Source organism: Ursus maritimus, unplaced genomic scaffold (assembly GCF_017311325.1).
Source record: "Ursus maritimus isolate PB19 unplaced genomic scaffold, ASM1731132v1 scaffold_14, whole genome shotgun sequence".
Classification (NCBI taxonomy): Eukaryota; Metazoa; Chordata; class Mammalia; order Carnivora; family Ursidae; genus Ursus; species Ursus maritimus.
Window position 1 is genome coordinate 64,701,891 of NW_024423786.1, and position 15,482 is coordinate 64,717,372.

Here is a 15,482-nt window from a genome sequence, read left to right on the forward strand (position 1 = left end):
ACTCTCACTTTCCTTGCCCCCCCCCCCCCCCCCAGGATTTTACTTCCCGCTCTTCTACAGATCTTTTCTGCTCCTTCACACTCTCTGCTTCCTCCTCCCTTCGGCTTCCAGCACCCGCTCCTGGCCCTGCCACCTCCCTCCGTGTTTCCCTAGACGCAGACTCCCGGCTTCAGCTCCTGTTGCCATCTGCCCGAGTAGCTCTGCTTCCCCGTTCGAAATCCGAACAGCCGACGGCGTGGCGCGCCCTAAGAAATTAAACATAGAATTCCCGTCGGATCTGGCCGCGCCGCTTCTGGGTATATATAGACCCAGAAGATGGGAAAGCAGGGACACGATGCTCGTGTGCACGCCAGCGGCATCCGCAGTAGCCATGCGGTGAAAACCGCCCCCGCGGCCATCGCTGGGTGAACTAACAAAACACACGTACGATGCACTCTTCGGCCTTAAAAAAGGAAGGGGATTCTGACATGTGTTACTGCTACACGGGTCCCTCTTGAGGACATGGTGCCACATGGAAGGAGAGGGAGAGAGAGGTTCAGAAAGGTGAAGGTCCTCAGACGGAAGGACAGATGCTGGATGATGCCACGTCTATGAGGGACCTGGAGTTGGCACATTCATGGAGACAGAAAGGAGAAGGGGGACGTGTTGCCAGGGGCTGGGGGAGGGGAGCATTGAATGGATACAGAGATTCTGGAAGCTGCAGAGGATCTGGAGATGGATGGTGGTGGTGGTTCTTTACAGTGCGAACGTATTTAATGCTACTGACTTTACTGCTACCCTACACTGAACAGTGATTAAAGTAGTGATTTTTATGTGTATGTTACCACAAGTAAAAAAAAAAAAATCCCAAGAGCGATTTAATGTACGGCTTCCTCATTAGTTCCTTGAGATGTAATTCACCTACCGTTGCGTCCTCTTAAAGCGTGCGATTTAGTTGGCGTTTATGTGTGTAGAGGCTAAGCTGTCACCCCTCATTTTAGGCCATTTTCATCACCCTGCAAAGGAACCCTGTTCCCGTTAGCAGTCACTCCCCATCCCCCGCCCTGAGCCTAGCCTGGCCCCTGGCAAACAGGAATCTACCCTCTCGGTCTCTGTGATTTGCCTTTGCTGGACATTTCCCCTAGGGGGAGCCCTACTTCACGTGGTCTTTTGTGTGTGGCTTATTTCACTTAGGACAATGTCCCCAAAGTTCATCCATGTGGTAGCGTGTGTCAGGACTTTGTTCCTTTTTCATGGGTAAATAGTATTCCACTGTATGGATGGCCCACATTTTATGTCTCCGTCTCTCCCTTGGTGGACATTTGGGTGGTCTCTGCTCTCTGGCTGGCTTGCCTGACATTGCATATTTCTCTTGGGTAGGTAGGTCTCTAGGAGTGACTTATTGGCTCCTGTGCTTCATCTCTGTTTAGCTTTCTCTTTTTTTCCCCATTAGCGCTCAAAGCCCCACTGAGGTTAATCCCAGGAGACGCCACCCCTAGCACGTAGAGGTCCCTGCAGATGACACTTGGACACTCTGCTTCTCACTTCCACACACAGGGAGGGTGTCAGGTGACTGAGGTTTGAAAAGAAGGAGGGACTTCAGGTTACTAGATACTGGGTCAAAGGAAAGACGGGGAATTTCTCTGGCCAGGGTTCACTGATGGAGATGTTGACGTGTAGCCGGGTGAGATCGGGGTCTGCCTGTCTCTCAGGCATTCTCGTGGCTTGACACCTTACACGTCTTCATTGTAATGCAGGGTGTATGAGTCCTGTTGTCAGTAGGATGGGCTACGTGAGAGAAATTTCTGCCCCATGCCGGGGGAACGTGGCTGGGGTTGAGCCCGAGTTAAACCTGGCCCTCTGTCTTCCTTTCAGATACTTGATCAAATTTTTATCCAAGCTCTCAGAATATCAAGACATAAACAAGATGACTCCCAGTAACATAGCGATTGTGTTAGGACCCAACCTCCTGTGGCCGCAAGCGGAGGGGTGAGTACACAGAGAGGAACGTGTGTAGGGGTAGCGTATGGGAGGACAGCCAGGGCCCCAGATAAATCATCAGCCTCTCTTGTTTGTCAAGTCCTATTTCTCCCTTTGCCTGCTCACGTTTTAGGCTCAGGAGAAGACCCAGAATTCTGCAGATCTTTCTCACTGATGGTCTCAGAGCTGCAGGCCTGCAGTGAGGGTCTTCTCTGAGCTAATCTGAGTCCGCAGAGGGCCAGGTACGCTCTTCCAAGGCCTTCCCAACACCCTGTGAAGAGCGCACATCCCAGCCTCTGGATGCAGGGGGTGGAGGGCTGTCTCGAAAGAGAGAACAGAGTTGGAAAGCAGACGAGTCTGGCAGTTGTGAGAATCGCACTTCCCAATGACAGGTGCCTGATGCTTGGTGATTTCATGTCTATTACTCATTCACACATCTCTTATAAGGAGGACTTCTGTGGTTACGTCTGTTCTGTAGAGGGGAGAGAGAGCTTCGGAAAGGTGAAGTGCCCTCCCGAAGAGAAAGCCTACTCTCAGACCTAGGTCGGCAGCCTTCGGGTCCGGGGGCCCTTCCCTGGGCCATGGGGCAAGGCGTGCCTCTCTGCTGCCTCGGCTGGTAACCCGGCCCTGCCCCCGTCTCTGCCCTGTGCTCGCAGGAACATCACGGAGATGATGACCACAGTTTCCCTGCAGATTGTTGGAATCATCGAGCCCATCATCCAGCATGCAGACTGGTTCTTCCCTGGGGGTACGTGGTGGCATCAAGGTGTGGGAGTGGGGGGCTGGGGGAAGGTAAGAGTGTTACAGTGCGTTCAGAACTTCTGAAACCAAAGGTGTTTGTTATTAATCCTTCTACACACATGCACACATGTGTGCACACCACTAAGGAAAGGTGTAGACTCATGGTGGTTTCTTACCGTCTAATCTCGGGCCGAGCGACATTCTGGCCACAGGTGTCCACTGCCCGCGCTAATCACGTACGTGGATTTTTACTGGTCCAACATCCACACCATGGTGTCTTTAAATCTATGGATCATGAAATGCTGGTACGAAAAGGAAAGAGGGATCGCCTGCTGTTATAGATGCTGCATAGACCTGAGATGGGTGTGGACTTTGATTCAGGGCTCAGGGCTCCCTTGGGTGCCATCGTTTTGTTACTCCCTTTGTGTGTCCTTTGAGTTGCCCTCAACATGTAAAGGTGGGGCTCAGAGGTGAGGAGATTCTTTTTTGTATTTGAAAATTAGGCTGTAAAGACAGCTCCCTCGGAGGTGCTTCCTAAATGTTCCTAGCCATGGAAACACCGTTGCGTAAGTGTATGACTCTCAAAGGGAACAGCTTTCAGGAGACAGCAGTTGTTATACTCAATTCAGTGTTTGTTTGTTTGTTTGTTTTTTAAGTCACTTAGCTTATGTTCAGTAAACATCAAGAATATGCTTTTGGCGGTACAGCAGTAAACCATTTCACTCATAGGAAGATAAAATATTAATAATTCTCTGCCCTGTCCATCAGAGGTAATCAGTTAGTGCTGATCTAACATCGAAGAAGTTAGATCGTCTTTACTTGGTTTCATGTGTTTTGACCATGAACTTCTGTTGTCCTGGAGTTCTGTTGATGACACACAGTTGGGTGAGGGTGGGAAATCAGGATAAAGAAATAAAGGAGGTAGGAGTTTACGGCATAATTCCGTTGTTTGTGGGTGAGCGGATTCATTTCCGTTGCAGATAGACAGGTTATGGCTAGGAAAGGATGGGATACTTCTGTTTGTCACTTGACAGCCAACAACTGTAGCGGCCTTAGTGAAATCTGTAGTTTCCAATCCTTTTTAATGTTTTCTCTTTGGTTTTCCAGAAAGACAATGTCATCATCTATAAATAATAATATTGCCTCTTATTTTATTTTCTTGACTTATTCCATTGGCCAGCACTTCTCCGATAGTGTTAAATAACAGTGGTGGGAGTGGGCATTGCCCCTTTTCCTGATTTGAATGAGACAGCTCTGGTGTTTCAGTTGCAGCCGTGAGGTTTGAGATAGATGATTTTGTGTTTTTCGGAAAGTACCCATCTGTTCCTGTTTGTTTTTTTTAATCACAAATAGAAATTGCTTTATTTAATGCCCATCATACTAACGCGATGGGTGAGCATTTGTGTTCACCTGCTAATATGATGAATTATATTAGGATGAATTTGTATCAGCAGGTGACCTAACGTCGAACCACGGGACACAGTTTTCTAGGGGTGAAGTGTGGAGGAGAGGCCACGTCTGCTCCTCTCTCTCCTGCCCAGGAAGGGCGTGACCAATAGATCACGTACACCCATTCTCTCTTCCCCGCAGAGATAGAGTTCAACATCACAGGGAATTACGGGAGTCCCGTACACGTGAACCACAACGCCAACTACAGCTCCATGCCCTCCCCAGACATGGACCCCGCTGACCGGCGCCAGCCCGAGCAGGCCCGCCGGCCCCTCAGCGTCGCCACGGATAATATGATGCTGGAATTTTACAAAAAGGATGGGTATGAACCAGTGTCCCTTTCTCAGCGTTGGGGGGCTAGAGGGGGGAGGGATGGGGAGTTAACACCAAGCCGGAATGCCGGGAAGGTTGCACGCTCTAGCAGCGGTTACAGTGATCTGTGGCAATGAAGTTGTTGCCTCCTTCTCTGTGTTTCCTCTGTGCCATTGCGACTGAGTCCCTTGGCTTGCTTCCCTTGCTCTAGGGTCAGAGGTAAGTGCAGCTTTCTAAGCCAATGGTTGTGATCTGTATCGATGACTTTCATCAGGAAAAAAAAAAAGTTGGTCAACGAGGGGAATTAAAAGAAATACACGAACACTTTATTTTCACGCCAGATGTCTAAACCTATGTCAGTTCTCAGATCCGGAATGGTTTTTCACTGATGCTGGCTCTGCCCCTCCCCCTTCTTCAGCGACACTCCTGCGTAAGCATCTCCTTGAACGCGGGGTTCAACATCTCCAGGTTCAGCCTCTTTAAAATAAAGACCAAACCTAACCTCGAGGCAGTATGAGTGTAAAATCCTTCTTCCCATCTTTTATGAGTGACACCTACACGTCCCAGGGTGCAGTCGCCACGAGACTCGACACTCGTAAGCGCGTCCGACGGAACTTGCGTGGGAACGGCCCTCTCGACACTCCGTTCAGATCCGTTTCCGTAACGTGGAACTACATACTGGGATCCCCGGAACGGATAAAATGGGCATCAGCCGGGTTCGGGACAAGCCCAGCGGACTCGTGGGGAGCGTCAGCCACGGCAGCAGGAGCGCGTGGATTGAGAGCACCCCGCAAGTTCAAGGCGACAGCGGGTGTGTCTTACAGAAGGAACGAGTGTTGCCTTGTTCGCTCCAGCAAGCCAGTCACGTCAGCGTTGGTTAAGAATTAAAAATTGCGACTGGAACACAGAATTCAGTGGCTGCTCTTTCAAAATGGACCCGTAGCTTACAGAGATTCAGACAACAGCTTTCTGCCTCCCTCCCTGATAGATCACGAGGCAGCCAGAAAGATCTGCTTGCTTGCAAGGGTTATGGCCTGAAGGGCCTCAGAGGGAAGGTTGAAAACCAAGAACTGTAGGGGCACGTGAGTCTTACTGTTCACCCCTCTTAGTTCCTGAGTGAGAGCTGGCACTGGGGACCTGGACCTATGTCCTGGGATCATGGGATCCCTGCTTGTCTCCTTATCCCGCAGAGACACTTGCTGTGTGAGGCAGCCCGAAGCAGGGGTGTGGGGCAGCCCGAAGCAGGGGTGTGGGGGGGAGGGTGTTTATCTGCTCTGTGCTTTTGGTTATTGTTCTCCAGCCCGAGAAATTCCTAGAAGTTGGAGAGAGTAAGGGGAAATTCCTTAAATCTTTTTTTTAAAGATGTATTTATTTGTTGGGGGGGAGGGGCAGAAGGAGAGAGAATCCCAAAGCCAACTCCCGGCTGAGCGCAGAGTCCAAGGACGTGGGGCTCGATCCCAGGACCCTGAGATCATGACCTGAGCTGAAATCAAGAGTCCGCTGCTTAACCAGCTGAGCCACCCAGGGGCCCTTCCTTAAGTCTTTAAAAAAGAGCAAACTTGGAATCCGATCTTTGCACGGTGAGAGAGAGACAGACACAGAAAGAGGCAGAGAGAGGAGCTCATATGAGCAAGTGCCTCGGATTTTGTTTTTAATCTCAGTTCAAGCAAATCTGTTCCTTTGAGAAATATGTCCAGCCGAAGAGATACCCTGGAGGACGGATTCTGGTCCCAGCTGGGTTTTGGAGAACTCCTTTGGCCCTCGTGTTTCTACCTCCGAGGTGTGCTGCTCTGTCCTTTTCCTGCCAGGCCCTGTCAAATTCCCAGAACCCTGTGAAGAGCAATCTGGATGCTATCTATGGGAGCGTTACCACTGTAGAATCTTGGGGCAGTCAAGTCCGCCGGCCCCCATAGTACGCACGCAGAGGCAAAAACTTGAATGATGATTTTTTTTTAAGTAGGCTCCCTGCTGGGTGTGGAGCCCAGTGCGGGGCTTGAACTCACAACCCTGAGATCCAGACCTGGGCTGAGATCAGGAGTCGGACGCTTAACCAACCGAGCCACCCAGGTGCCCCTTGAATGATGATATGGTAAGCAACTGCCCCCTGTCTCATGACGATCGGTCATTCAAGAACTTTGGAAATTATTCGCACGCTGTTCTGATATAAAGCCAAAACTGCCACCATCTACTCGAGGGTCTAGGGGATGCATAGATCACTCTTGCATGCTAAATGGATGTAGTTTATGTATTTTAAAATTTGTATTGAACGTTAAATTAAGTGGAGGTCTTACTGGTTTAGGGTCACCCTTGCTCCTGTTGTCTGGGGTACTGGCCCAGGTACTTGAAGGTACCAGTGAGCTTACAGAAGATCAGTTCCTACCAGCTTTCCCATAAACAGAAGCCTAAAGCTGTAAGTGTTTGGGGGGAGAAGAAAGCCATTTACATCAGCTGAAGACCCCTGTGCTATTTCAGCAACCGTAGAGGAACTCTCCACATTTATCCTGTTTCTGAGCTCTTAAGATCTATGAGACACATTTTAAAGTCTTCAAACTGCCCTCTCGAAACACTGACAAATTAAAGCTCACTTTATGAGAGCATTTTGATCAAGTTAAAACAAAACAAAACAATTGGATATCATTTTCCTGGCTGATGGCTGCTATGTCCTAGACATCATACAAAGTGGTTCACTCCCATCCCAGCTCCAGGCTTTGGTCCTGCTGCCTTTGACTCAGGATGGCTCCGGAACTGAGTTTCTTCAGCAAGACCTGGAGGCAGATTTTGGAGGTCACATCCACCTTTCTCGTTATTGTGGTTGGCAGAATAATGCCCCCCCAAAGCTGGCAGCAGGTCCTGAACCCCAGAACGTGTAAATATTACCTTATTTGGGAAAAGGGTCTTGGTGGATGTGATTAAAATAAGGGTCGTGAACTAAGGGGACCACTGTGGATTACCAGGATGGCCCCTAAATGCAATCCCGTGTATCATAAAATGCAGAAGGAGATTTGACATAGGCAAGCAGAGAAGGAAAAATGTGAAGATAGAGCAGAGAGAGATTTAAGGATGTGGCCGCACGCCCGGGAATGCTTCTCAGCCCTCCTGCCATCTTGATTTCAGCCCATTGCCACTGATTTTGGCTTCCTGACCTCCAAAACGGCAAGGGAATAGATTTCCGTCATTTACCAACTTTGCGGTACTTGTTACAGCAGCCATGGGGACCTAATACATCCCTCCACCTGCCGGGAGCTTTGTGGTGAAAATGGCAGCAGGTGCTTGGTTCTCCCCCACCCTAAAGGGTGGAAATCTAACCGCACTCCCTTGGACTATGAGTTGGCCTCAACGACCGACTTATCTACCAGAACGTGGCGGCAGTGATGTCCTAGGACTTCGGAAGCTGGGTCAGAAAGAGCCTTGTCGATTAAGCCTGGGTCTCTTGAATACTCGCTCTCAGAACCCAGTTACCTCACCGTGTGGGAGCCCGGGCATCCCCTTGGAGAAAGTTAAAGCCCCCCACCTTCATCCCCAGCTGAGCACCAAGCTGACAGCCAATGCCCACTTACCAGCTTTGGGAGGGAATGGTCTCAGGGTCTTCCTTGCCAAGCTGAACCCTCTCAGCAAATGCTATGTACGGTACACAGCTGTGTCTGCTGAACTCTGCCCAGGGTGGATTTGCGACCGAGATTAATAAGCTACTTCGTTTCGAGGGTGCCTTGTTGCCCAACAAAAGATAAAACAAGCTTTTAGAAAAATCCCATTCTTCGAGGCTGCCCTAATTGGCCCGGGCTGGGATTCAGGCACTGGTATTTTTTAAAAGTGTCCTCGCTGATGCTCATCTGCCTCTAGGGTCGAGATGCACTGAATCACAGAAGGATTTTGCCATCGTGAATAAAGAATCTGGCAGTGATACAGTTCTTTAAAAAATTTTCAAAAGTTTCCTCCAGTAAAAAAAACAAAAAGCAAAAAAAAAAAAAACAAAAAAAACTTTCCTCCCATAGCCCTGGGGTGTTGGCGTGAGATACGGGCTGTCCTGACTCTGCCAGCACTCTGAACCACAAAGTATGGATTAGGTCACCCCGTGTGCCCTTCCACCTGTGTAAGCTCCGACTTGGAAATTTGAGGGTACAGGTTACTATGTATTTTTCATGCGTTGTTAGTATTGGCCTTTTGTTTTATAAAAAAAAGCGACATCTGTTTCATGGATCCTTTGTCCCAAATAATACATGAAAATAACCTTGCAGATCCCTTTTATTTTTCTGACAATGGAAGAGTGTCATTCCTGGTCCCATCACATATTTTTCTATGTGAGCCTTACTGCCTCCCAACGAGTTGGCCAAGATGTCTGCACTCTCTTGCCTGTTGGTCAGGAGGGACCCATGGCCCTTAAGCATTTGTGTCCACGCCTCCATTGGCCGTGTCTCTGGCAGAGACTGAACAAAGTCAGCTGGGATAGTTGAGAGGACAAGCCTCGAGGCGAGAAGAGAAGTGATGTCAGTGGTGGACCCTCCTTCCTCGTTCATGTCTCCCCCTGATGGCTCTTGTCCTGCCCCTTTCTACTCCTCTCTGCCTCCACTCCCTGCCCGCCATATACTTCAGAGACCCCACCAGAACCACCGCAGCCCATCTCATACACACCAGTCTCCCTGTTGCCTGTTTGCTGCCTTCTGGCTCTGGCCCATGCTCTCCACTCTTACCCTCCTGGTTGGCATCCATGCCACTGCACTGGCTCGGTCCTTAGCCTCTGGAGTCCCAGCAGGATGGCATTCTGTCCACAGAAATCCCAGTGGCCTTGGCTCTTAATACTCAGAAGACCGGCACTCAGTCCCCTTTCAACTCTCGAAAACTGACATTCCTGCCGCCATTTTGTTTGTCCCACAGTGGTCTGGTCCCCAGAGCCACTTGACTGCAACCCCAAAATCTATGGGGATCTTGACTCCAAGCCGGCAGTCTCTAGAGCTCAGTTTGGTGGGTGATGCATTCTTTGCCTGTGCCTGACACCTGCTCTGCGATGCGTCTTGTCCCATTTGGACCTTCAGTTTGGAACAGGCACCTTTAATTGAGAAGGAACACGTAACTCAACACACGGAAACCAGTTCATGTGGTGTGTGACTTCTCAGAGTCTTAGCACATCATCACAGGTCACGAATCTTCATAAAGTGGCCGTGACATGCTTCCTTGCCCAAATGTATTAAATCAGAAAGCCCATGGTCACCTGGCAACCAGAACTAGGGGTCCAAAGGCCTGGTTCTGCAGACCCTGCGGGGGAGGATGGACAGCATACAGAGACCGTGACCCCGAAAGGCATGTCGTCGTGGCTAGCTGGTGCAGTAATTTTATTTCAGATAGAGCCGGAAGCTGTCTGAAGACAGGCTTACCTACAAAGTCATCCCGGGTACCGGTGGGAAATTTGACTCCTATTTTGGGTTTGCATTGGCCAAATGGACCTTTTTAGAGGTAGATTCTTGGCCCAGGGTCCCAGCTCAGCTTCCACGTCGCCAGGATTTACGCATTTGTGGGTGCTGAGACAGGGTCTGCGAAATGTGGTCAGATGACTCCAGCCTTTATTTGTACTGGGAAGGTGAAGAAATTTCACTGTTATGTATTTAAGGAAGGAATTAGCTATTCCCGGAAGAACTGGAAATTACCTGGTTCTGGCCTTTCCCGAGTGAGTCTAGGCAAGGCTAAGTCTTAGGATTTTTAGATTTCCTGTCACTCACCATCTGGGGACCCCCATGGGCCTCTGCCACTGCTGTCTGGCCCCCAAGTTTATCTTAAACATTCCCTGAACTTACAAGCCTTCAGTGGATGCTTGGGGAACTTCCCAAATTCCCCTGATGGCAGATTTCTCCTCTCTCTTGGCTGGCCTTTGCCAAATGTAACTGCTTTTTAGAACAGCGATCAAAACCTTCCAGATCTCTCTAGACTTGAGTACTTCAAAACCGTATATTAGTTAGTACCTCTGGCTAGGATTTTGAATCCTGACCAGAATTCAAAAGCATCGTGGCAGATGTCTGCCCTACAGAGCGGAAATAAGCAGAAAGCACCTGCTAACCGTTGACGACCCATCCCCTGGAATAGTTGACAGCAGACTTCTGCTCCGTGATAAATGCATTCTTTCTGTACGTGCCTGATCTTCCGTCTTTCAGATTTGGGCTTTTTTCTTCCCTCCCTCCCTCCCTCCTTCCACTGGGGTCATCCTTTGTCTCTCTTAATTTTTAAGGTTCTGGATCTTAGGCTCTCCCCGTGTGACCTACAGGTTACAGACTTCAGAACAAGAAGACCACTTCACTTCCTGCATCAGGGAGACATTTCTAGGTCTGACCTTTCTCCTCCCTTGTCTACGCACCTTGCAGGAGAAGAATCCCCCTTATGTGAAAGAACCCTGTGGACATGCAAAGGATGAACTTTGGGGTCGGGCTCCCTTCCCAGTTCAAATTCTGGCCATGTGACCTTGGGAAGTGACGTACCCTCTGAATGCCTCTGTTTCTTTATATGCGAAATGGGGAACTAATAGCACTGTTTTGAGCATTAAATAGAATTTTACTTAAGCATTTGGAACAATGCCCAGCCTGTGGGAAATGTCAGCTGATTTGAGTACCTAGACTAGGCTTCTGAGTGACATTGTCCCATTTTTAAGATGGCGACATGGCCGGGTGTGCTTCTCCATGAGGCACTCTGCCCGACCCCTTCCTTTGCCATCACACTAAGGACACCATGAATGTCTGTCTGTCCATCTCCACCCACCCACGGGCAATCGGGCTAATTCTGCAAGCACAAAATACACCAAAGCCAACAGGGACTGGTCGAGGACTGTGGAAGGTTGCAGGAGGCTCCCCGGGACGTGGAAGGCGTTCTGTAGGGCGAAGGGTTGTGGCCATTTCTGCCTGAGCCTCCTCCCCGTCACACATTTTATTTCCCAAAGAACTTGGGAAACTTGTCAGCCAAGACGAGACCCTTCTGGTTCTCCCCTTCTTTCCCACCCAGATGCCCTGGCCGGGTGGTAAGACTTAAGGAAAGGAAAGGACCCCCTCTTTATTTTTCTGTTCCTTAAGCCTAGTGTCCTCCAAGAACGCTTTCCCCTCCTCTGAGACCCACACTGGCCCATCTCACCAGATTCTCAGAAGACTCAGGAAGCTAGAAAAAAGGGGGATGCTATTCCTTGTTCGTTCCCCTTACTTCTACCAGAGACCCCCCCCTCCCCCCAATCTTTGGTGTTTTGATAGGAAGAGAAGACAGTCGCATGGCAGATCCTGTAAACCCAAGTGGCATGACCCGGATGGGGTCTTCCCAGTGTCTCCATCTCCCGCTGGCCTGATTCCCTGGCATCGCATGCTTCTGTCCCCCTCCTATGAGCCTGTTTTAGGGTTAGGTTCACAGTCTTTCTTTCTTTCTCCATGAGGATTACCAAAAAAAAAATCTGTACTTGGCACCTACCAGGACGAGAGCATCATCATGGCCAAGGCTCCCGCTTATTGGCTTCTTAGCAGGTGCTCTGTAATTTGTACACATTGTCCTCCTTGTTCTTTACGACCCTAAGGTGAAGGGGTCAGTATTACTCCCATCTTCCAGAGAACCATCAGAGGAACCTAGAGCTTCAATACCTCATCCCTGTCACACGGTAATGAGAAAATCTGGGATTCAAACCCCAAATCCCTCCCTCCAGAGGCCGGCGCTGCTCCCTGAAGCACTGGGGTGAGCCGGACAGGGAGTGGGGTCACCCCACTGCCCAGCTGCCACTCCAGCTCCTCACAGTCCAGCTACCCAGCCTTTATCTTCCCTCCATGAAGGTGCCCCGTGATTCTCCGTGTTCTCCAACTTAACCCCGTAAAATGCCATTGGCATAGCTGGACGGACTTCTTATGGGGCACACCCTGTGTTTCCCACCCCTCACCCATCACCATGGCCCATTGTGTGGCCACTTGGCTTTCTCCCCCAGGTTAAGGGTCCAAGGGCGTGCTCAATGTATCTTACCACTCGGTCACTGATACTTCACGGCGATGCTGGAAGTGGGATGGGAGGTATTAGCCTCCTTCTGTGGATGGACGGAGAGCTTTGCCGAGTCAGTGAGTGGCTTACCTGGGTCTAGAGAATTAGATGGTTCTGGAACCTCTTCCATGGCACAATGTCTTAGGAAAGGTACAAAGTGTGTCCTATGATAAGTTCCATACAAACATAAGGTGTGGTAGACTAGGAGGAGTTCAACAGAACAGATTGTGTGTCAGTAGGAATTGTCACCGGGTCCACCCCACGGGCATCCCGATGGTGAGCGGCTGAGAATTCTGAATTCCCTGCCCCTTTGGCACGTTACCCTAAGAGACAGGAGTAGGAGACAGGCATCCCAGGGCTAAATGCAGGCACTCCTTTCCTGCCTCCTTGCTCCCACCTCCCACAGGACCCAGAAAAAGCCAGAAGAGAGCCTTGGCCTGCGGTCACCTCCGGGATTTTGGCATATACTCCTGCCTCCTGCTTATTAATTTCCAAACCTTTTGCTTCTTCTTAGAGCTTCTTCCCGGCCTCTGGCTTCTTGCTCTGCCCTGGATTCATCTCGAAAGGGATCTGAAAACCAGTTCCTCTAAGTTTTCTCCAGGAAGCAGTGGGCCACAGGAAGCCTTTGACATCCAGGCTGGCCTGAGATATCTGCACAGTGACTTCTAGTGGCGCCCCTTGTGTTTGGTTAATTGCCCTTCCATTTCACCCCTTTCTTGGTAAACACAATCAGTTTCTTGATTGCTGGCTACCATTGCTTCTTTCTGTGATAAAACAAACTTCTATAACCTTTGGGTCGCAGTCCTCCCATCTCTGAATAGCTTCCCCTCCGTGGCAGTGTGCCAAGCAGTTTTACAGTTTTTGTCTTCAGGTTGGATTTCATGTAGACATTCAGACATTTAAATATTCCGTTTATTTATACCAGTTTTTTTTTTTTTTTTATTTTCCTGAAAGCAAATAGGCGTTCAGTCCCCCCCAGGAGCACTGCCTTTGTGATTGATTCACTCTGTAAAGATTTAGATTGCTTTTTGAAAAGATGGGCAAATGTTTGACGCACGTGCACTGGGAACGTGAGGTGCTGCCTCCCCCCAGAAAGGAGTTTCAGCGGGGAAAGTGCAGATCGCATGCGGCACAGCGGTCTCTTTGTAAAAGCAGAAGTGTGCTGTGCGCTCAGCTCTTAGTTCTCGGTTGCTGATTTTTGCCACGAGTACTTCGCGGGTCTCGCTCAGTCTGTCCGCGATGCCCTAGCTGGCCCCTTTGCTTGGTAAACCGGATCACCAGGGAGGCTGGTGTCCGAGCTTGCTGATGCTTGAAGATGCCGTTGGAAGTAGAAGGCATCCCCCAGGAGCCCTGAGCCTGGAGCCCATGCCCACCCAGTGCTTCCCCACCCCCACCCCCAAATGGAAAGGTCTTTCTACGTGAAAGAGCAGAGGGTAAGGAGAATGGGGGGAGACCGACGTCCCCTAGGGCTCCTTCTGTGGCTCGCCATGGCCAACATCTTGCATGCATGCCGTCCTCGCCCACCACTGCACCTAAGTGCTATCACTTCCCTTCCCCGAGCTGAATACTAAGCTTGTTGTGCTTTTCATCCTGATAAATTCGGAAGCCCATAGTTTGATAGTCCCTTGCAGTCCCCTTTAAATGTTGGGGGGGGTGCAACTGGACCTTGTCCCCGAGTTTTGCATGGCTCCCAGGAGTGATTCTGGATCTCCTGTAGGACGTTCTTCTTTTTTGATGGAGGGTCCTCAGACCCAAGACGACTTGAGAACTAGTGGGTCCTGGAAAGAGACCCAGCCCCTGGAACCCCGCCCCCCCAACTCCCCAGGTGCCTCCTGGGAGCCTTACAAGGGAGGTGAGAAATAGTAACGATGACAGGACATGACAAGCGTCAGGAGGCTGTCCCCATCCTAGTGCCTGCTCAGCGTTGACTGCCGTCTCGCGGCGGGCTGTACCTCACGGCTCGCTTCCTTAAAGGACCCAAATCCTACCCACTACAGCCGATCTCCAAACTTGAACCTTTTTGGTTGGTTTGTTGAATCTTGCTGCTGGTCTGTACGGTAAATGCCCTTCCGGGTGGGCAGAATTCACAGTGTACGAGCTCTGTGCCTCTGATCGGTGTGGGTCAGAGTAAGCACCGGACTATGCTCATAGCCACACCCCACTGTGCCTGTCTATACGTGCCAGACACAGATGCTGGGACGTTTCCTCCCTGCTCGAATGTGTGTCTCCCCCTTAGTGCTGGGAATGTCAGGGCTTGGCTTGGTCAGTGAAGGCCTTGACTTCATCCCACGTACCAGTTAGCTCCTAGACCAGAGGCAAGAACGAATAGCCTTCTAAATCGTGTAACTTGGAAGCCAGCATTTGGCTATTTCTACCGGCTTTTATTCTCCCTTAGGACACCCTCTCCCTGCCACCCCTGCACACACCAGTATCCGCTCTCCACCTTCTGTCTTTATTCCTGCTGAAATAAAGGATAGGATCTTCGCCCCTTCAAACAGAAGAGTCCCTTTCACTAGAGAGCCCAGCTAAGTTGAAACAATTTCACCGCACAGCGAAAGCCCCACGCTCAGACCCTGACCTTGACGAGACAACCTGTGCGTCCAAAGGAAGGCATAGTTTTTTTGACACTAATATCTGTATGTTTCTGTCCCTGCAGCCTTAGGAAAATCCAAAGGTACGGTATCCTCGGGTAGCTACGAGGCCACGTTCAATCTCTGAAAACAAGCCACGCCTTTAGTGAGCTCTGCGAGAGGGTGAATGTGCCGTGTCTGGTTGCTTGGCCGGCTTAGTGGCAGCTGGGTCTCCGTGGTTAAAACTGAGTCGCACCCGGAGTGACCATAGGCGTGGGCAGCCCCTTACCTGCCGAGTAGACCCGCAGGTGTGGCCTACAGAGATTGTAGCTCGGCCAGGGTCCCGGGGCTAGTGCAGGAGCCCTGGCTCGGGCCTGTGCCCTAGACCCCAAGGGACAAAAAGGATATTTAGACGTCTCCCGCTGGTCGGTGCCACCGCGTTCTAGTGCGATGCTGCCCCCTGCCCCCCCC

General features: G+C 50.4%; 1 protein-coding gene across 1 annotated transcript in view; it reads left to right on the forward strand.

Moving 5' to 3' along the window:
• Positions 1 to 15,482, forward strand: part of ARHGAP44 (Rho GTPase activating protein 44) — a 79,595-nt gene that overhangs the window by 46,593 nt on the left and 17,520 nt on the right. Inside the window, 4 exon segments of the mRNA XM_040628334.1 lie at positions 1,855 to 1,968; positions 2,616 to 2,707; positions 4,291 to 4,471; positions 15,098 to 15,115. Of these exon segments, the coding sequence (XP_040484268.1) occupies positions 1,855 to 1,968; positions 2,616 to 2,707; positions 4,291 to 4,471; positions 15,098 to 15,115 (405 nt within the window).